The 22,766-nt window shown below is 41.3% G+C and overlaps 1 protein-coding gene across 1 annotated transcript in view; it reads right to left on the bottom strand.

Moving 5' to 3' along the window:
- The window catches only part of SMS (spermine synthase), a 60,117-nt gene that overhangs the window by 13,056 nt on the left and 24,295 nt on the right, over positions 1-22,766 (bottom strand). Inside the window, exons 6-10 of the mRNA XM_060086556.1 lie at positions 18,674-18,849; positions 17,316-17,470; positions 16,334-16,423; positions 2,499-2,613; positions 1,550-1,629 (exon numbers count right to left, since the gene is read on the bottom strand). Of these exons, the coding sequence (XP_059942539.1) occupies positions 1,550-1,629; positions 2,499-2,613; positions 16,334-16,423; positions 17,316-17,470; positions 18,674-18,849 (616 nt within the window). The remainder of the gene's footprint in view (positions 1-1,549; positions 1,630-2,498; positions 2,614-16,333; positions 16,424-17,315; positions 17,471-18,673; positions 18,850-22,766) is intronic.

Here is a 22,766-nt window from a genome sequence, read left to right on the forward strand (position 1 = left end):
GGGAGAATAAAGTTAGGACCTTTCTAGTAGTTCTTGACATTTAACTATAATAATGTTTTTAAAAAGTTGGGAGGGAGGTGGAATTCTCCTGAAAATACTGAAGAATTAATTACAGGGACCAGAGTACAATACTGTTCATCTTCTGCTTACGAATCAAGGGATTTTTGTACCAAGTAAAAAGACGGATCATCAATTAGCTAGCTGCTTTTGCTGTCATTTTCGAAATGTTAAGGACTTTAGTAGGTTTTATATATATATGTATTTTTTACATATCAAGAAATACTAACTTCAAACCTTTTAAAATTAAGAATCCTCTAGAAAATAAGGAAAATACAATTTGCTTCCACCTGGTGGCAGCAGCTCATACTACAGCCAGAGCAGTTTATGAAATTATGCTGATGGCTTTTCCACTAAGAATCTCCTAGAGGATGAGGGGAAAAAAACCACGGTCTGTGTCTCCATCTAGTGGCAGCAACTCATACTACAGCCAAAGCAGTTTATAAAATTATGCTAATGGCTTCTCCACTAAGAATCTCCTAGAGGATGAGGGGAAAAAAACCACGGTCTGTGTCTCCATCTAGTGGCAGCAACTCATACTACAGCCAAAGCAGTTTATGAAATTATGCTGATGGCTTTTCCACTAAGAATTTCCTAGAGCAGTGGTCCCCAACCTTTTTGGCACCAGGCACCGGTTTTGTGGAAGACAGTTTTTCCACGGAAGGTGGGGGGATGGTTCAGGCGGTAATGTGAGCGATGGGGAGCGGCAGACGAAGCTTCGCTGGCTCACTCGCTGCTCCCCTCCTGCTGTGCGGCCCGGTTCCTAACAGGCCACGGGCCGGTACCGGCCCGTGGCCTGGGAGTTGGGGACCCCTGCCCTAGACTTTGGGGGTGGGGGGGAATCACAGTCTGTGTCCCCATCTGGTGACAGCGGCTTATAGTACAGCCAAAGCCCAAGTTTAATAAATCGGAAGGTTGTGGTAACAGGACACAACAGAACTCATTAATTCCCTAAAAATGACAGGCCAGCTATTTACAAACTTACTGCTTCAGAACATAATCCAATTATACTGGTCTGTCTTTGAAATTTTTTCAGTATAATACGGCTTTATTTATCCACTTCTCTATTACATCTTCAACTACTTCCTTCCATATTGACAATGTTGGGGATGATAGAATTAAAATATTGTATAATTGCTCAATTGCTTTATGCCACATTACAAATATAACAACCTCAGAATAACAATTCTAATACCATCACCACCAACATGATTACTGAAAATACACAAAAGATTTTTGCATATACTTGTCCCAGTCTCCCCGACTCACTATTTTTAGTAGTTGTACTATCCCTACATTGTCAGAGCACACAGCCATTACATACTATACGCACTCCCTTTTAACCTTCATTTAGTCTTAATTTTACAAGTAACTAAATAGTTAGTGCTACCATTAGTCTTTATGTTAATGTCTCCTAAGTATTTTGGCTGTGTGAAGCACAAAACGTAAAATTTGAGAGTTTTGGGAAAAAAACACTTAAGTAAGTCTATACCTGTGTAAAATATTTCCCATCCTGTTTCAATACTTTCATTGAGAGGTCAAGAATCAGTCTGAGAAACTCCCATGTGGAATCTGGATGTAAAAAAAAAAATTAAGTTTTATAAATATGAGTTTATGTGCATCAGAAACAACATCTAAAGTCAAACATTCACATTAATATTCAACAATACAAAAAATAAGAAAAAAAAAAGAAATAGCCACGAGCTTCTTAAGACCCAATGTTCGAGGGCTTATTCGTGAATGACAGCACACTGTCACATATTTTGGGTCTTGGACACACGTGCACATACACGCATACACAAGCAAAATCAAAAGCAAATGTGCATGTACGTAGCAGTGTTCTCACCATACCCATAAAGATTTGACACAAAGGCAGTGATTGAAATCTGAAAGACAACAGCTTTAAGTAAGGGGGAAAGCAGCAACATCTCAAGAGAGAAACTGCAAGGGTGAGGGTCAGCGAGGGTCATCAGGTGGTGACCCGAGTCTGGAAACTCAGCAGGAAGACAAGGTAATAGAAAAAACATGAACACTGAAATTCTAAGCTAGCAGTGATTTCGAGTTGTGGTCTGAGAAGGGGAACTGTCTCTGGTGTGGCTTAGAAAGGTCACCATATTGCCCCAGTACAGGTTAAAAAAATCACAATATATAAAAATAAGTTATCCAACAAGCTAATGTCTCAATGGTGTAACTATGAGTCATTTTATTTCATGCTTATTTCAAACAACTGAATTAATTTTTCTCATTTAATAGCAAAACAGGATTTGACCAAAGCAAAATCTAGCCACCTTCCCACCTCTGGCCTCAGTTTAACTACCTTTAATAAATGAAGGAACTTTACTAGACAATCTCTTAAGATCCTTTCATTCTCACGTGGTGCCAAGAAAAACGTTTCCATGAACATTATCTTGGTTAAAAAGAAAAAAGAGAACAGAATCTACCTTCTTCCGGAGATGTGGAGATTGGAACAGCTGTCAAATCATTAATCACATAATCAAACTCTCTCCCTTCTTTGGCGTACCTCTTCAGTACAGGAATACAGTCTTCTATTAGAACCTTCCAGAGAGAACCGGAACAGATGCGGGTGAGCCAACACATATGGAAGTAGTTAAACACTTGTAGAAGGAAAGGGGAGACGGCATGCGGGGGCTGAGGGCCACAGCACCCTGCCGCACAAGCAAAAATGACTTCCACCCATACCTGCTAAGAGCTACAATTCAGGACCTACTGCATGCTTTACAACTCCCCGCAGGTACTATTACCATCCCCATTTTACAAATAGAGACACAAACGAGAGAGGTCACAAAGCCTGCTCAAAGGCACCCAATAAGAAATGGAGCCAAGAAGCACACCTAGATCTGAAAACCAAGTTCACACCTTTAACTCTAATCTATACTGCCTCTCCTACTACATGTATTTTCTTCTACTTTTAGTTTTTCTTTTATACTAAGCACTGAATGACTTTGCTGTCTATTGATTTATTTTTTGCATCTTACCTCTAATACCTCAAGTACTGATGGTAATAAAGCCATGTGATAAATGCCAGCTCTCACAATCACAGAGTTATTAACAAGCAGAGTATAGCAGGTAGGAGCTGGAATTCTCATACAGACCCTTTACAGTAAATACAGGAAATAAGTTTGGGATTTGCCGTATCTTTGGAGTATTGAAGCTATGTGCTAGGGACCACCTAGCTGTAGGCAAATTCCTGAACAAGAAAGGAGTTATTCTCCTTGTCTTTTCATTTTTCTACTTACAAAAAACATGTTCGTGTAAAAAAAAATCACATGTAACAAGTCAGAAATCGAGCTTGCCACAATTCCCTAAGATAAACTATTCCAGATCTTTTCCTATAAATGTTCTTACACATATCCTCAAAACCACAATTCTTGAAGAAACTGGATCTTCCTCTCCGGTTGTTACATAACTCGTTTCATTTAATGCATCAAGTGCAACCACGCAAAGATCTAGAAGGCACTAACACCTCAGCCGCCTCCAACTACATATCAGTCTTGTTTGATACGCTCAGTTTTCCCTTGTGCTCAGATAAAGTCTTGTGCACATTCACCTGCACATAAACACAAATGCGTTTTCTCGTTTGTATAACTAGGATCACACACATCGTTCTGAACTTGGCAGCTTTCACCTAAAACCATTCCAGGTAATGATGTTTTTTTAAAAATGTTAACATACCACTAAAAATGCTATATATTCTTACCATCTTCAAGTCTTGGTCTCTACAAACACAGCCATAACAAACCTCCTTGTATAGATGACTGTTGCCTGGATGCCCAAACATTGGGTTGCCAGAACAAAAAGCATGTGTACTTTAATTTTTAATTCTGAAGGCAATTCTTGCTCCAAAAAGCACCTGTGTCCTTGCAGCCTTCCCAGTACTGGATGTTGTCCCTGTTGTTTTATTTTGTCGAGTCCCTTGCTAACTTTTCACAAGAACTTCACGCCACCAATAGGGGTAAGCAGCTTGTCATAAGTTTGCAGGCTATTTGACTTTCGTCTTCTGAAAAGTACCAATGAAAGCGAGTCCCCCTAAAGCCGAATTCCTCTGCCAACTTTGTGATTAACCTCTTTATCCAAAACTTTATTCCCTTTCTTGTCCCACACCTGTTCCCCTCAAGCCTGAGGAGTATCAAAGAAGTTGTGGGGGGCGTGTTGAAACTGAGCAGGGCCCTGCAGGCCCTCCCGGGTACAAAACCTTTCTGTATCCCTACACCTAACAATCTGATACATAACTCCGGGATCTTCGACAAGAACTAAGGCCCCCACCCACGTGGAGGCTGGTAACTTCAGGCTGAGCACAAGCACTTAGAACCAGAAAACTGATGACTGAGAATCCAGTAACACCGCCGGGTTACCTCACCACCAACCAATCAGAAGAAAACTACACACCCTGCAGCTCTCCCCTCAAATTTGCCTTAAAACGCATTAGAGCTTGAGCTGCCTGTTCTTGCTTGGCCCTTGCAATAAACGTTTCTTTGCTCCAAACGCTGAAGTTTCAGTTTGTTCGGCCTCACTGTGTATCAGGCACACGAATTTGGTTTCACCAGTTTTGATGAGCCAACCAAGAGACTGTGCCCGTGACAGGTCGACCCTGGCCGAGGGCAGCCTTCTTCCCTGAGTCCCCAACAGCCACCAGAGCTCATTTCACTCAGAGGAACTTGGAGGGACTCTCCCTGGCGATGCCAGATGCCAGCCCTTTCGGCACAGGACTGTTTAGAACCAAGAAACATCCTGACCTACGGCCCACCTTAGGTATCGGTTTGGGGTGAGTCTCTCCAGCATGCGTGAGCTGGGAATCCTACCGGCTCCGTCTAGGTTCATTTCCTTCCAGGAAGTGAGCCACTCTGGGCTCATTGTGAGTCAATCTGATTCTCTTTTGGAAGTCAGATGAAATCTGTTTGAAGGCCTCCATCTGGGAGTGGGAAAGCAATTTTGAACTATATCTCATCTGATCTCTTGTCTATGCGGCCGTATTTGTTTTTTGTATCTGTGTATCAGTCAGTACTTGCATTGGCTGGTTGAGATATCTCTGGTAATGGAGCTCACATTGACACCATGGTTATTCTTCCCTATTGCACTGGCTTCGCCTGCAGCAAAGAAGTCTTCCCTTCTAGTTACAAAAAAACATGTTCATGTAAAAAAAAATCACATGTAACAAGTCAGAAATCGAGCTTGACACAATTCCCTAAGATAAAGAGACTAGGGGACTAGGCTTGGTCATTTGGCTTCACCTCTGATAGGGCATTGGTTGGCTATCTCCCTTTCTGGGGCTAGGGAAGTGGGACCCTGAGATTGTTCTGCATTGCATTGGTTTGCTCTTTGCTTGATATTTGACGCCACCAGCCATGAATAACTATAGATGACCACAGCTCTGTTCCAGCTTGTAGTCCCCTAGAGTACATTTTTCAGAACTGGGAGATCAGCTTTGCTCCCATGAATGAAAGAAAATGATATTTCATCGTAACACTGCCTGGCCTCAGTACACCTTGGGATCTGGACAACAATGGCCCTCTAAATTATAACAGCATCTTTCAACTAGAACTGTTTCATAAAAGGGAAGTGAAATGGGGTGAAAGTCCTTATGTATAGGCTCTTATGCTATGTTGTATCTAAGTGAGCCTTTTGGAACTGGTTTGGCTTTTATTTTGGGTGTGGGCATGAATGTCTCGGTACACGAGTCCCAATCCTATTCTCTCTTCCTGGTTTTAACCCTCATTAAGGGAGTCTTGGTAACCTGAATGCTGATTCAAGTTCATCTGGAAGGGAAGCATGTGAATGTGGGTGAGTGATATGTATTACTGTCTATTACTGTTATTGATTTAAACCAAATTGGCTACTTACAAACTGAAGGAAATCTCACCCTGAAAATGGCTAAGATGAGGCTCTTTTGACATTCCAAAACTGTTTTGTGTGTGTGCAGTTAGTAGAGGTTAGCTACTACCTTCGAGATGAAAATGACCTACCTGGGCTCTCAGAAACTTTAATCGTCTGTGATCCCTGAGACTGGAGTGGGGGCGGGGAACGATGGGGACGGGGGGAATGACGGGGACAGGGAAGGGGGCTTTTTAAACGCAAACAGGAAAACTTTTACATCTGTGTCTATATAGACATATGTATGTCTATGTGTACATTATAAATATGTGTCTATCTCCAAATGGCATTGCCAAGATTGGTTTGTGGATGAGTTCCATTTAACTGACCTAAAAAAAAGCATGTGCTTATTTAAATTCTCAGAAATATAAAAAACTAGTTAGAGTAAATTTCAGGTTCATGCGATCTGGGAAATATTATCAATTTGATATTTGGTATTAAATCTAGCTTAAGCATGTTGGTTTAATATACACATGTCTTTATAGAGTCATCAGTATTAAGTATAATACTTTTATTGCAACTAGGGTTACTAGAAGTCAGTAAGTTCATATTGTTTTAAAATTTGTCAAAAAGAAAAACAACTTGATGAGACATCTGAGTAAATTAAATGTAAATTAGGTAAGTTTTCTAGGTGAAACTTTGTTTTCAAATGTTTAAAAAATAAGGGAAATATTTCAACATACAAGGAAAGTAGGATGTGTTTACAGTAAAAGAAGTTTTGAAGAATGGAAGTGTGCTTTGTTAAAGGGAAAAAGGTAATTTTGTCCTAGAGCTGGTTGTTTCTGAATAGAAAAGAAAATAAAGAACAAAATAACATGGGTACAGAAAGTTTTAGAACGTTTGTGAAAAAGAAACACTTAGAAAAGTTTTATACATGGTCAGGATTGGCTAAGATTGGATTAAATTTAAGTAAATAAATTTTGTTATCAAGAATAGGCTGATGGGGCCTCCCTGGTGGCGCAAGTGGTTGGGAGTCCGCCTGCCGATGCAGGGGATACGGGTTCGTGCCCCGGTCTGGGAGGATCCCATATGCCGCGGAGCGGCTGGGCCCGTGAGCCATGGCCGCTGAGCCTGCGCGTCCGGATCCTGCGCGTCCGGAGCCTGTGCTCCGCAACGGGGGAGGCCACAGCAGTGAGAGGCCCGCATACCGCAAAAAAAAAAAAGAATAGGCTGATGATAGGCTTCCCTGGTGGCGCAGTGGTTGAGAGTCCACCTGCCGATGCAGGGGACATGGGTTCATGCCCCGGTCCGGGAAGATCTCACATGCCGCGGAGCGGCTGGGCCTGTGAGCCATGGCCGCTGAGCCTGCGCGTCCGGAGCCTGTGCTCCACAACGGGAGCAACCACAACAGTGAGAGGCCCGCGTAACGCAAAAAAAAAAAAAAAAAAAAAAAAAAAAAAAAAAAGGCTGATGACGCATGCGCCCTTTTTGGCCAACTGCATCATTGTCGAAGTTCTGCCGCTTTTCATGTGCTTTAAAGGCGAGTCCAATCTACCTCTTGAAAACTGTTTCCTGCAATTCTGCATTGCTTTCAAATCCTCTTCGTTGCCTTACCTCAATATATTTTTGGACGATAGTTATCATTTATAACTGTGCAGGTTTGTGAATTGCTGTGCCCCTGAGCTCCATTTTTCAACTCGCTTATTTGGGAGCTGGCGGCAAAACCGCAGGATTGCTTCAGGCCCTATTCCGGTTCCAGGGGGCAGGCTGATCCTTTGGTTAATTCTTCTTCCTGATTGGCAATTAGAGTGACATGTGCCCGTCCAAACACCTAGAGCTAGTCTCTCATTGGTTCCCCCTCTTCCCGTTCATCCTCCGGACAAATTGCAAACTGTACGAAACAGGAGGTTAAAGGTGCTGATTCTCCAAGTGGGGAGATTGTTAGTAAAGCGGCTGGAATGGCGAACCCGAGCACCAGGAGATGAAAAATGAGGTGCGTTTTAGAAACCTTTCCCGATCACACGGTGTCCCATCCTCTGGGTTTCCCATGCATGTTTTAGCTGTAGTAAGATTCCCTTAAACCTGGAGAGTTGGGACCCATGGAATGGGTGGCACGATTATTGCTTTAAAGGGTCTGCATTTGCTCACCCAACCTCACCAATCCTCTCAGCCCCAAGTGTCCAGCCTTATGTCTCATCCAGCTGTGGGTCTAGATGTGGTCAATCCAGGTTGCATCACAGCCCCTGAACGAATTTTGTAAAAATTTCTCTTTCACGGTCTTTTTTTTTTGTAATTTATTTTTATAATGGGGTATCTGATTTTCACTGCTGTGTTTATGCCGCTTTACACCCACTTGATTCACTTACAAAGAGATATCAATAAATACTTTTTTAAGATTCTTTAAAAAAAAAAAAGAATAGGCTAATGCAAGACTGGAGTTTGGGTTTTTGGTTTTCTCTCTCTGCTGGCAAAACAAAGTTTTCTTAGAATGCTAAGCTGCTTTCAATAACAGATTGTGAGTTTTTTTGCCTTTCTGAGGGATCTGACTGTAACTTTCTATATTTGCCTTTGAGATCTTTTATTGTCACTTTGGTTAGGTGAATGGGTATTGTTTCACAATGACCTATGATCTTATTTGACCAGGTGTTTTGAAACTTTTTAATATTTTTGACAAACGTCCCAAATATCAAATTCTAACTGAAGTTCTTTTGACCTCCAGCTAACTTTAGGATGCTTCAGAAGAACCCTAAGGCATCTCAGAGATTAAATGAACTAGGATACTTCAGTATGTTAAATTACATGGGAAGCATTGTCAAATGAATGTTAAGCCTTATCAGGTTATACGGTATGGGCAAATGTTTTTATATTCTTAAAATTATATGAAACACAACATTATAAATCAACTATACTCCAATAATTTTTTTTAAATTATATGGAATTTCTCAAAGTCTGGTGTGTCCTGATAAAATGTTACTCATAGGGCTTCCCTGGTGGCGCAGTGGTTGAGAGTCCGCCTGCCAATGCAGGGGACACGGGTTCGTGCCCCGGTCCAGGAAGATCCCCCACACAGGCCGCGGAGCGGGTAGGCCCGTCAGCCATGGCCGCTGAGCCTGCGTGTCCGGAGCCTGTGCTCCGCAACGGGAGAAGCCACAACAGTGAGAGGCCCGCGTACCGCAAAAAAAAAAAAAAAATGTTACTCATAATTCTAGTTATTATAACCAAGTTTTTTGTCAATTACATTGGGATCAGGTGTTTAACTGTACCTTTTAAGTCTTGTCACTCAGTTACAGTTTTACCGTTTTTGCAAAAGTGCTTCATCTTCAAGAAGATTCATAGAAAGGACTTTTTGACATGTCCAAGTCTTATAAACTTCAGATCATATCGATGAACTGGGTAAGCAATTACAGAATCCTAACAGAAAAACCTGGCGGCTTCATAAACACTGTTAACAAAAAGGATTACTGAGCGAACTGGTGAATATGGTTATAATTTTTATGGTATTTGTCCAAAATACTACTGGTTTTGATCTGTGTTTTCCAGATATAAGGAAAACTTCCCCTCAAGCTAATTATGACTTACAGCAATGAAACAATGATTTTTTTTTTCTACCTGAGCCCTCCAAAAATTGGCAGCTCAGATTTCCCAGCAACCTTATCAAGGTGAACAAGAAAGGTCACTACCTGACAAGCGCAGGAGTCTCAAGATGTTTTGGAGACCTCTAGAAGAGAGGAATTCACGCAGATCTACAGACATGACAGGCAGAATCTGTGGCAAGCCCTTGGCATAGCTTTACTGGCCCTGAGGGGCCTTTTAAAAATTCAGTCTGGGATCCCTTATGAAAAGTTCCAGCACAGCCAATTTAAAGGATCAATTACATGTATGTAAATAATCAGACCAAGTTTGTGAAAGTCTTTTATTTTATTTATTTTTATTTTTTAAATTAGTTTCTGCTTTATAACAAAGTGAATCAGTCATGTGAAAGTCTGATTTTAATAATTTGGCTAAAATATTTGGTAAAAAATGAGGGTAATTTTGGAGAAACAGTGTTCCAATAGATATTAAATTCTAGTTCTGTTGGGGTCTATATTTATTGCTTAAGACTTACTTCCCAGATAGCTCCTTGTTATATAGTTGTAAAGTTTAATCAAATTATTAAAGACACTGAGTTTGTTTCTGAAGCTTATAACAGCAACCTATCTTGAGATGAAGATCAGATGTCCCATGACCTGTGTGTGACAAGGCCCTATCAAAATTGAAAGCTACTGTGTTAACCATATTGTTGCCCCCAATGTTCAGGATAGAAAGAAAATTTCCTAGTGAAGTTGTCAGGGTATAACTACTCATACATGACATATATCATTGCTAGCTTTAAGTCTACTGCTAAAAGCACATACACACTGCTTGTGTTACAATTCGGTATAATTAACTAAATGTGTAGCCTATGAAATGTTTCCCCATTAGCATACCTCTGAGCCTATGGACAGTATCTGATTAGTTTTCCCCCAAAGTAGATACCTAGGCAAATTTATATAAGCAAAAAGGAGGCCTAGCACAGAGGAACATGAGGGACCCAGGGGGAGGCAGCAACCACCCTGACATCGAGGGACAAGTACTTTGGTCTCCTGAAAGATTTGCAATCAAAAGGGGAAATGAAAGAAAAATCTTCACATATGGAAGTATTGGGGAGTCATTCTGGCTTATACACGGTTTAACTTAAACTTTACTGACCAGAGCGGCCTGGTCATATGGTACATATGCTTTGGCCATTGAGGAGGGGAATGAATTTGTCAAGTCAAAATGGAATACATGTGGTTCAAACATCCAAGGTAGAATTAGGTGGCCTTTGAGGACATGATTTTAGACACATCTGTCTTGTTGAGAACTTGAATTTTCTGAACTGTATCAGACTCTGGGATACCACCAGCCATTCTCAAAGTAGTGCCGGCTGGCAGCTGCAACCTTATCTCAAGGTCTCCTCTTGTAACTATTAAATTTTTTAGACAACGAAATTGCTTTAGATCATACATTAGCAGAAAAAGGAGACATGTAATGGCCAATAGCTCCTTTTATGTATGTTAATATCACATCAAAAGTTATAACCTACTTAAGGGGAGACTTGTAACCAGTTAATCTAATTTTATCTAAGTGCCAGGTCCAGATTGGTTTTCAGGCTCATTCTCCTGAATTTCTCAGGGAATGATATCTATTTTCCAAAGTCTGTTTGGGTTGTCACTACTACTCCTAACTAGATCTGGCACACCAAAACAGTGGACTAAAGAACTGAGATCTCTTTTTTTTTTTAAGATTTTTTTTTGATGTGTACCATTTTTAAAGTCTTTATTGAATTTGTTACAATATTGCTTCTGTTTTATGTTTTGGTTTTTTGGCCATGAGGCATGTGGGATCCTAGCTCCCAGACCAGGGATCGAACCTGTACCCCGTGCATTGGAAGGCGAAGTCTTAACCACTGGACCACCAGGGAAGTCCCAGGAACTGAGATCTTAATCATACAAGACTCTGATTCAAGACTTGGAACTTGGGAGTATTTCCACCTCAGTGTCCATTCCCCAAGGTGAGGCAGGACTATGCCCCATTTTAGCAGGAAGTAGCCAGACAGGTCATCACCCCATTCCCTCAAAGATTTGGACAAGGTTGAAACAGGGGTGGGGGATTAAAACTAGTCATCCATCTCCCCAGCCCCCAAAAGTGTACTCCCTCAGCAGAGTTTATGATTAACCTCTTTATCCAAAAGTTTATTCCCTTTCTTATCCCACACCTGTTCCCATTAAGACTGAGGAGTATCAAAGAAAAGGGGGAATTTAAAGTGAGTGGGGCACCGCAGGCCCCTCCCAGGTACAAGTCTTTCTGTGTCCCTATAGATAACAATCTGATACATAACTGAGTTCTTAACCAGGAATTAAAGCCCCCACCCAGGCAGAGGACAATAACTTCAGGCTGTGCACAAGCACATGGACCCAGCCTGGCTGAAACAAGATGGCTGATGATTGAGATTTCTGGACCACCACCCTGTTACCATCAACCAGAGGAAGGTCACACACCCTGCACCTTACCCCAAATTTTGCCTGTAAAACCACTTCCCTAGACACCACCAGGGAGTTCGGGTCTTTATAACATGAGCTGCCTGTTCTTTGCTTGCCCTTTGCAATAAACTTTGCTCCAAATTCCATTTCAGTTTGTTTGGCGTCACTGTGCACTGGGCACACGAACTTGGGGTCTACACCACCAGTTCACATCCTTTACACCTTTAGTTAGTATTTTAAAATTTTAGTAGGGGCTCTTTGTATTATTAAAGGGATTAACTCCCTATCATGTTTGTTGCCATTATTTTCAGACTTTTGGCTTTCTTTATATAGTATGATGTTATAAGTTACTGGTTTCTTGTCTTTCATTATGAGGTTTCCCAACTCCAAGGTTAGATACTCTAAATTTCTCTAAATGTATGAGTTTTAGTATCTAGAGCTTAACTCATCTGAAATTATTTTTTCTATGGCTTCTAGGGTTAATTTTGTTCTCATGCAGATGGACAGCCCATTATGTCGACATTTACTAAATCAACTAAATCTTTTCCCAAACTGAAAACACCTTAGTCCATATATTAGCTTTGTGCCTACACAAACACCAAGGTGTGGTCAACTCTCTGTGCCATACTTCTATATTTGTCATCATCATACTTCCTATTTGCTTACTGTACTTCACAGTAAATTAATAAGAGGACAAATCTCCCTTCACTGTGATCATTTTTAAATTTTTTCTTGGCTAGTCTTAGATAATTATGGTTTCAAGAGAACTTCAAAATCATTTGGTCTAATTCTAAAAACCCCCTTGGGGATTATGGTACTTTTTCATCTAAGAAATAACTTGTCTCTCCACATATTCACACTTCAGTTGCTTGTCTTTCAATAAGATCTTAACATAATTCTATCAGTCTCAAAATCATTCTTGTTAAATTTATTCCTAGTATTAACTGGTCATTATTTTGAAAAGGATTTCTGGCCCATACTCAATTTCCATTCAAACTTTTGCATTTAGAATAAGGAAAAAAGTTTTAGTCTGTCTTTATGCTATCACTACACCAAATTCTCATGAATTCAACTTGTTTTCTAGATGAGTTTTCTATATTTTGTGAGCATTCATATCCTCTGCAAGTAATGTGATTCTGTCTATGTTTATACTGTTTTCATTAAGGACTCAAAAACAAGGTTAAACAGAGCATCCTCTTCTAGTTCCTAGTTTTAGTGGAAACCGCTTATGTATTTTGCCATTTAATACAGTATCTTTACATTTCTGATCGTTTCTATTATGTTTAGGTAGTTTCCCTTCTCTTGCAATTTTCTTACCAAGTTTTTATTAAGACTGCTAAATATTCTCAAATGGTTTGTCACCTGTTAATACCAAATTATTTTATTTTTATAATGGATTGTGTTGACAATAGATTTATGGATTGTGTTGATAATAGATTTAAGATTCATATCTTTTTTTTTTTTTTTTTTTTTTTTGCGTTACGCGGGCCTCTCACTGTTGTGGCCTCTCCCGTTGCGGAGCACAGGCTCTGGACGCGCAGGCCCAACGGCCACGGCTCACGGGCCCAGCCGCTCCGCGGCACGTGGGATCTTCCCAGACCGGGGCACGAACCCGTGTCCCCTGCATCGGCAGGCGGACTCTCAACCACTGTGCCACCAGGGAAGCCCAAGATTCATATCTTTATACTTAACTAAATTTTTTTTTGGACATAATTGAAAATTCTTTAAACTGCTAGATTTACTGCTTATAAATCTATTTTCTAAAAAAGGATAACATTAATTATGTTTTATAAATGATAAACAGTTGCAAGGACCTGGTATTTTTTTAATGGTAGTATTTTAATGGCTAAGGGGCTTGCCTGCTGCTGTCCCACAGACCAGGAACCCCCACCCCTTTAGAGCTCCAGGAAAACTCTCAGCCTCAGAAGAATTTCTGACTCCCCCTGGTGGCTGTTCTGTTCCTGAAAGGGAACTCCACAGTACTGAAGGTTTAGGTTTGCGGTTCTTGTTACATTTTTTTCTTAATCCATAGTCAACCTAAGGAGCCGCCAGGGAGACATGAATTTGAAACATTCCTCTAAAGTTACCCTATAAATTGCCCTTTAAACTCTCTAAACTTATTGTCTTCATCTACAAGATAGAAACAGTAGCCACTTGATACAGATGTGGGGATTAACACTTTAGGCAGAGGGTCTGGCTAACAATGCAAACATTTGCAAACAATGTTAATTTTTAGCTCACTGTGCAAAGTCTGTCATGCTCTGAAGAACCTAAATTCCTCCTCTTCTTTTTCATGTGTACAGCATTATATTTTGACTTCCGTGTATACTACAGTATGCTCACTGCCAAAAGCATAGTTTCCATCCATTACCATACAGTCTGATCCCCTTTAACCATTTCACCCTCCCCTACACCTTCCCCTCTGGGAAGCACTACTCTGTTCTCTGTACCTATGTATTTTTATTTGGTTTGGTTTGTTCCTTTATTTAAAATATTTTTATATCCCACATGAGTGAAATCAGTATTTTTACAGTATTTTTCTTTCTCCATCTGACTTTATGCTAAGTGGAAATAATACCCTCAAGGTTCATCCATGTTGTCACACATGTCAAGATTTCATTCTTTTTTTTATGGCTGAGTAGGATTCTACTGTGTATATATACACCACATCTTCTTTATCCATTCATCTGTTGATGGACAGTTAGGGTGCTTCCATATCTTGGCTATTGTAAATAATGCTGCAATAAACATGGAGGTGCACGTATCTTTTCAAATTAGTGTTACCCTTTTCTCCAAATAAACACCCAGGATTGGAACTGCTGCATCCTCCCTCCCTTTTTAAACTTTCCAACAGTGTAAGTGAAATACGTACTTTCTTTCCCTTTTGCCCATAAAACTATCACAACTGCATTTTAACATTGATATAATTTCTCTCTCCTTAAAAAATTAACACATGTGGGCTTTCCCTGGTGGCGCAGTGGTTGAGAGTCCGCCTGCCGATGCAGGGGACACAGGTTCGTGCCCTGGTCCGGGAAGATCCCACATGCCGCAGAGCGGCTGGGCCTGTGAGCCATGGCTGCTGAGCCTGCGCGTCCGGAGCCTGTGCTCCGCAACGGAAGAGGCCACAACAGTGAGAGGCCCGCATACCGAAAAAAAAAAATTAACACATGTACCATGAAATCAAATTTGGATACACACATATTAGAGAACATGGGTAGGTGTAGGTAATTTGCATAACAAATGAAAACATTCATCTATATGTTTATAAAACTAGAGGTACACATTTAAGATTCTGGTCAAATAAAAATATGCATTTGCTTAGTTATGTTGCTCTACCAAATAATGTAGGTATGGGCACCTAACATATGAATCCTCAAAATACAATACAAAATGTATCCTACAAACTATAATGATCCATCAACTTACAAGCACAGTAGAGTTTAGGAACTTATTTGCTTAGTAAGAAGCAATTATTCCTACATCAAACATCGTCTACACCCTCTAATTAAATACCTGAATTCCTTCTCAAAGACCCAGACACAGAGAGACTCAGGCTAAAGAGACAAAAGTCAAAAGTGGTGGTTGCCAGGTCATAAAAAGGTACATGGCATCTTTTATACAAGAATGAATTAATGTTATTAAATTCAAAGAATCTGGAGTTAGCCATTTCCTTCTTTCTTTTTTTTTTTGACTATATGTACACACCTTCCCTGAATACAAATGTATACAGAACTCACATAAAGAGAATAAAGGATAGCAGAACAGGCTACCTCAAAATACGGTGCTTTGGCATATTGAACATTTTGAGCTGTAGGCACTTGAGAAACAGCAAATGTAGGGAGAGGCTTTCTCTGAACTCCCCTTTATCTGCCTAAAGACAGATCCTCCAAAAGAAATTCAACTGTCATACATCCCCTCCCCGAGGAATTCAACCAGGGAAGATGGCCTCTTATCACAGCAGATGAGGCTGACACCACACCCAGACAAACTCTGTCACAAACTATCATACCTCTTTTTCTACTCTTCTAAGGGCCCTGTTCATTGTTCCTAAGTCATTTACCCTCCCTCAAGACACCTACATCCCTCTGTCCCTATTAGGATCATATTTAAGCCTAAATTCTACAGCTACCTCTGAGTTGTTCACTTTTCTGTGCATCTCCCATAAATACATGAGTTTAAAACATTTAATAACTTGTTTTTCCTCTTGTTAGTCTTTTATTATGGGGGTCTCAGGCAAGTACTAGAAGGGTAGAGGGAAAATTTTTCCTCCCCTACAAGATGACCTATCATCTTGATTATTTATCTTCTTAACCAATTATACTTAAAGCTGTTTTCAGAAGGAACAGTTCTGATCAACATATTATCAGTTGACATAATAAAAAACATTATCTGGTAAATATAATTACCTGATAGCAGTCTCCTTTAAGATTGTCTAGGACATCACCACATGTTTTCCGCATGTATTTCTTACATCCGTCAATCACCATTTGGTCAATGTTCGAAATAGGTTAAGGAGAAATTTCCCCTGGATTTGGATGTATCAAAGAATTCTGAAATATACTTTTTAAAAAGGTTAAGATGGGGCTTCCCTGGTGGCGCAGTGGTTGAGAGTCCGCCTGCCGATGAAGGGGACACGGGTTCATGCCCCGGTCCGGGAAGGTCCCACGTGCCGCGGAGCGGCTGGGCCCATGAGCCATGGCCACAGAGCCTGTGCGTCCGGAGCCTGTGCTCCGCGACGGGGGAGGCCACGGCAGTGAGAGGCCCACGTACTGAAAAAAAAAAAAAAAAAAAAAAAGGTTAAGATGACATAACATTTTTAACACTAATTAGGGTATCATAAGTTTAAAAAATGACAAATGAGAAAATGACTTCATTTGTGCACCAAGGACACTCAAAAGGAACTCAATTTTCTTCTAATGGAGAAGCCATTTCAGCAATTGCCGAACAGTAGACATAGTACAAAGGTTACTTGCTCTTTAATTCTCAACTCTGCTTCTTTGTTGGTGGCCATATAAAAAGGTACTGGTGGGCTTCCCTGGTGGCGCAGTGGTTGAGAGTCCGCCTGCCGATGCAGGGGACACAGGTTCTTGCCCTGGTCCGTGAAGATCCCACATGCCGCGGAGCGGCTGGGCCTGTGAGCCATGGCCACTAAGCCTGCACGTCCAGAGCCTGTGCTCCACGACGGGAGAGGCCACAACAGTGAGAGGCCCGCGTACCGCAAAAAAAAAAAAAAAAAAAAAAAGGTACTGGTACTAAGTGGAAATGTTTGTTCAAGGTAGTCTTTATAACACATTTACCTCGTAACATTAACTTGATTCTTAAGACAAAAAATGAGGAAGAAAACAAATAAAGCCCACTTAACTTGATCTCTTATACAACAAAGGATATCTCTACCATAGTGACCATCTTTGGTTTCAGTTTGACTATTTCACATAATATGCCCCCATCTCCACCTCCTAGAATCAGTACATCTTTGCCAGTGTAATCTTCTTTGCCGCTGCCCATGATGGCCCGGGTATACGCCAGATCACTTTCCGCCAAATCTAGGGAGAAGAAACATCCAAAATGGTAACTCTAACCAAAGCCATACACCACCTGACTTATCATACCAGAAAGTGCTAGAATCTAGAAAATTCAGAATTTTTCCTTTTCAATCTTTAAAAACAGCAGCATACAGAGGTGTTGCTTTTTGGTTTTTGGATTGTGGACTTTCATCAACCCTACTCATCTAACACCCAACATAAGATGTTACCTACATAAATTATATACATATATACTTTAGTCAGTAGGAAGAAAATTCAGTCTTTAGCCTGTTCTGATATGATAATTAAAAAGCAATTGCATGTTTCCAGATAAAATATGAAGCAGAGATGCTTCAAAAGAATATGAGAGGGAGAAAAGTAGACCGGAGTTCAGGGGAAACAAGATTGGCCAGGAGTTGGTAATTGTTGGCACTCAATGGTGAGTATATGTGGGTTCATCTTACTGTTTTGTCTACTTTGGTTTGAAATTTCCCATCTAAAAGACTTCTTAAAAAATAAGCAATATAAAATAGATAACCAACAAGGACCTACTGTATAGCACAGGGAACTCTACTCAATATCTTGTAATAACCTATAATGGGAGAGAATATAAATAACAAAAAAATATATATATATGTATAACTGAATCACTTTACTGTACACCTGAAACTAACAACATTGTAAATCAACTATACTTCAATAAAAATTTTTTTTAAAAAGGCAATTACATTTTCTTTTGAAATACAATCTAAATACTAATCACTAAGAAAACTAAGGAAAAAAGAGTAATGACAAAGTTTTCATGGCTCTACTATAAAACATGAAAGCTCAGACAAGCCACAGGTTAAACCAATGTAAATATTCATCTCAAAAAAAAACAACCCAGGGCTTCCCTGGTGGCGCAGTGGTTGAGAGTCAGCCTGCCGATGCAGGGGACATGGGTTCGTGCCCCGGTCTGGGAGGATCCCACATGCCGCGGAGCGGCTGGGCCCGTGAGCCATGGCCGCTGAGCCTGCGCGTCCGGAGCCTGTGCTCCGCAACGGGAGAGGCTACAGCAGTGAGAGGCCCGTGTACAGCAAAAAACAAGCAAACAAACAAACAAAAACAACCCAGCAGGGCCATGGACAAATCTGGACAAATCCACAACGGTGGTATCTGTCAGGAAAACACAATCTAATACATTGTCACTTTGTCATGCGATTGGGGTAGGGATGGAATACTTACTAACATCCCCACTGAGGATGAGAATATTTCCAAATTGTTTTGAGTGTAAAATTTTAATGTTCTGGTAAGGTGAGTCTTCATCATACACCACTTCATCTATGTCGTACTCAACCAAGCGGCCATCTGCAGTGGGCCAGTATCTGTCAATGGCCCCTCCTCGAACTATGGGTGGTAATCTGGAAAAAAAGGAAAACAGGAATGAGCCTTAAAAGAAAGGCTGCTTAGGTGAGGCTGCCTTAAAAGAGGACCTGGGGGGCCTCCCTGGTGGCACAGTGGTTGCGAGTCCACTTGCCGATGCAGGGGACACGGGTTCGTGCCCCGGTCCGGGAAGATCCCACATGTCGTGGAACAGCTGGGCCCGTGAGCCATGGCCGCTGAGCCTGCGCGTCCGGAGCCTGTGCTCCACAATGGGAGAGGCCACAACAGTGAGAGGCCCCCGTAACGAAAAAAAAAAAAAAAAAAAAAAAAAGAAGACCTGGGAACAAGCATGTGCAGGAGCCACATGACCCCATGCAGACTCCTAAATAGTACATAACCAATCTAAAACTTGAGCTTTGAGGTTTATACAAACATGGCCACTACCAAATTTCAACACTGTTGTACATTAAGAATTTACTTTTTAAAAAACCTTTCTGGCATACTTTAATTTTCCCTAAAAAATGTTAAAGGAGAAAATGGCCATTGCAGACATCATCCTTCACCCCCAAATACTCCAGCAGGGATCTGTTAAGACTGCCTACATAGTACTTTGTCACTACCACATCCATTCACGTCCACATGGATGGAATAGCAGCACCTAGTAAGGAATCCCTGTTCAAGGATCCCCAACTGCCAATTATCTCCTTCAGAGCTTTTCTACTTTTGAATGAAGAATCATATACTGTATTTTGCTGTTTTCCTTTTTTACCCTCATTTAATCGAAAATAGTCCGTTGCAGGAATAGACACAGACAGAGAATGGACTTGAGGACATGGACGAAGTGAGAGAGGCATGGACATATATACAGTACCAAATGTAAAATAGATAGCTAGTGGGAAGCAGCCGCATAGCACAGGGAGATCAGCTCGGTGCTTTGTGACCACCTAGAGGGGTGGGATAGGGAGGGTGGGAGGGAGGGAGACACAAGAGGGAAGAGATATGGGAACATATGTATATGTATAACTGATTCACTTTGTTACAAAGCAGAAACTAACACACCATTGTAAAGCAATTATACTCCAATAAAGATGTTAAAAAAGAAAAGAGTCTGTTGGCGTCGTCATCCCTTCCCCATGTGTTTCATGACATTCACATCACAGCAAAGTTCAGACCAGGTGTTCTGCAGGAAATCCCTCAAGTGGGTTTGCCTGAAGATCTCTTGAATAGAGTCAAGTTGGCATATTATGCAAGCATCACATCAGGGGCACAAGATGTGTTCCTGTCCTATTATTGGTGATGCTAAGTGTGACCACATGGTTAAAGCAGATGCCCACGAGATCCCTACACTTGCAAAGGTATCTTTTTTCCCTTTGAAATTACTAAGCAGGGTGTGGAGCGGTCCTGTGAAACTGGGTCAAGGTCCTGATCTCTCAGCAAACCTTCACCAGCAGCTTTGGCATCTAGAAGATTCTTGCCTGAACCAATTATTACGAGAATAGCTGCAAACTAATGATTTTCTCATTCAGTTCTTTCTGTTAATACTGAGTATTTTAGATAGGGCGAATGTACTAGAAACTAACAGCAGAGGACACTACATGACAAGGAAAACCAGACCTGGAAAGGGCTTGGTAAATTAAGTGGAACACAAACAAGATGAGAACTCACTGCATACATAACACAACCATGGGCAAGTCCTGTGTTCTCAGGTACAGTGGGGTTTACAGTCAACAAGCCACAGGTACCTAAAATGCTGGGTTGCACTACCTCTGACTCGCTCTGATAAGTCTTTGCTCTTCCGCTCACCTGTTTCCAAGAATACAGTCTGAACCTGTTACAGGTTTACGAGGCTTTCTATGAGGAAATACTAACATCTGCAAAAAGCACTGAATTTACAAAGCAAATTCCCATAAACTGTCATTTAATCCTAACTCCTCCTAATTTAACCACTTCTTCATCTTCCAGGAGAACAAACTCAGCTGTTGGAATTAGGCAGATCAGAGGTTTTTCTTGTAAAATGTGGCACCCCAAACAGGACAAACCCCGAGAGTAGGCAAACAGGACTTGGGGGAAGCCTCTTCCACCTCTGGCTGATGGGCGGTGGGTGGCATGAGGTGGGAGCATGAGCTACCTGTGACACTGGATGAAAGTAACCAATAGCAACTCAAGGGCTTTCAGGGGAGGAAACCCACCCCTCGGGGTTGACAGCCAGCCAGCTACAGGCAATTACTGAACTATGCACAAACCCAATGAAAACAATGTCCATCCTCAATTGAGTCAGTGGTGCCTTGGGTGCAGGTAAGAGCTCTTTCCTCCACAGCAACACAGTGGTTTTTAAAGAGATGCAAAGAAGCAACGATTTTTTTTTCTTTTTAACATCTTTATTGGAGTATAATTGCTTTACAATGGTGTGTTAGTTTCTGCTTTATAACAAAGTGAATCAGTTATACATATACCTATGTTCCCATATCTCTTCCCTCTGTCTCCCTCCCTCCCACCCTCCCTATCCCACCCCTCTAGGTGGTCACAAAGCACCGAGCTGATGCAATGCAAGGATCTTTAAAGATGGGGAAACCATCACCTTGATCATACCGAGCAGGACCCTATGGGGCTCCTGGACACAGAAGCCTTTCTGTGTCCCCCATTTCTTGATTACAGGAAACGGGGCTTCATTCAGCCTCCAAGACCTTCCCTGAGTGCCAATGGGCAGTTCAAACAGATGCTAATTAGGGAAGGGAGGGGATGTGGAGACAAGGGAGAAGAGTTAAAGGAAACAGTAGTGCAGCCTTGGGCCAGGGTCCTGGTTCCCCGTCAAGGGACACACAGAACAATATCTTTGAGCTGTTTTGCAGATACTGAAGCCCCCACCAGGTGGGAGAAGTCAACTGCATGCTGCTCACCAGCACGCAGACCCCAGACCAGTTGCAACCAGAAGGCTGATGATGCTGACGCCCACTTACCTCCCCACCAGCCAATCAGAAGAATGTCCACGAGTTAATCACGCTCTCCTTGAACCATTACTATAAAACTCCTCACTACCCCCTCCAAGTTGGGACACACAATTTGAGGGCATTAGCCCGCTGTGGCCCCCTTTGCCTGGCAAAGCAATAAACCTATTCTTTTCTACTTCACCCAAAACTCTGTCTCCAAGATTTAATTCAGTGTTGGGGTACAGAGGCTGGATTTGGCTTCACTAACATGAAGCGCATCTCCCTGAAATGGGCTTTGGGAGATATTCTGGAGCCCTACAAAACTCTCTTTTCAACCTTCACTACAGAAAATTGAAAATACATGGTAGAGAGAAAGACACACTATGTCCTGGGCCTCAGGTACACTGTGTAAATTGCAAGAATTTTTCTTTTCAACAAAACATTACTGATGTAAGCTTGTTTTTCCTGTTTCTTTTCTTTTGAATAGGAGGATATGAAAATAAAGTTTCTAATAAATCCCATGGCTTCTTAATTCAGGTTTAAATCATTGGCCACAGGGGAGTAATCATTTCAGATGTTACTGAGTCATTTGTTAATGATTCAGTCTCTAACAATGTCATTCCCCAGACAGAAAAGTGGCACCATTCTTGTCCTTTTGAGGCCCAAAACAAAGGGCCTACAACAAAGTATTCCCAACAACTTCCTGCCCCCTCCGCCCTGATTTTATGAAAAGATGTAAAAACAGTCACAAGGAAAAACAATGCCTGTGCTGTGTTTTGAACTGAAAATCGGAAGTATAACTGCATTCTCACTTCAAAAACTCCCATACCCAAACCACAAAGGAACCAGACTTCTCATTGAGTGCGGAAGCCCATAAAAGCATTCCATCTATTTGCTCACTCCTAAAAGTAATCCCAATAAAAACCAGAACAATTTTAAAAGAAAAAAATCAGGCATTTTGATGTTGGCCAATTCATTATCACCGAATTAAAGACACAGTGGGAACCCATTCAATTCAGATGGACCAG

Source organism: Mesoplodon densirostris, chromosome X, assembly GCF_025265405.1.
Source record: "Mesoplodon densirostris isolate mMesDen1 chromosome X, mMesDen1 primary haplotype, whole genome shotgun sequence".
In the NCBI taxonomy this organism is placed as follows: Eukaryota; Metazoa; Chordata; class Mammalia; order Artiodactyla; family Ziphiidae; genus Mesoplodon; species Mesoplodon densirostris.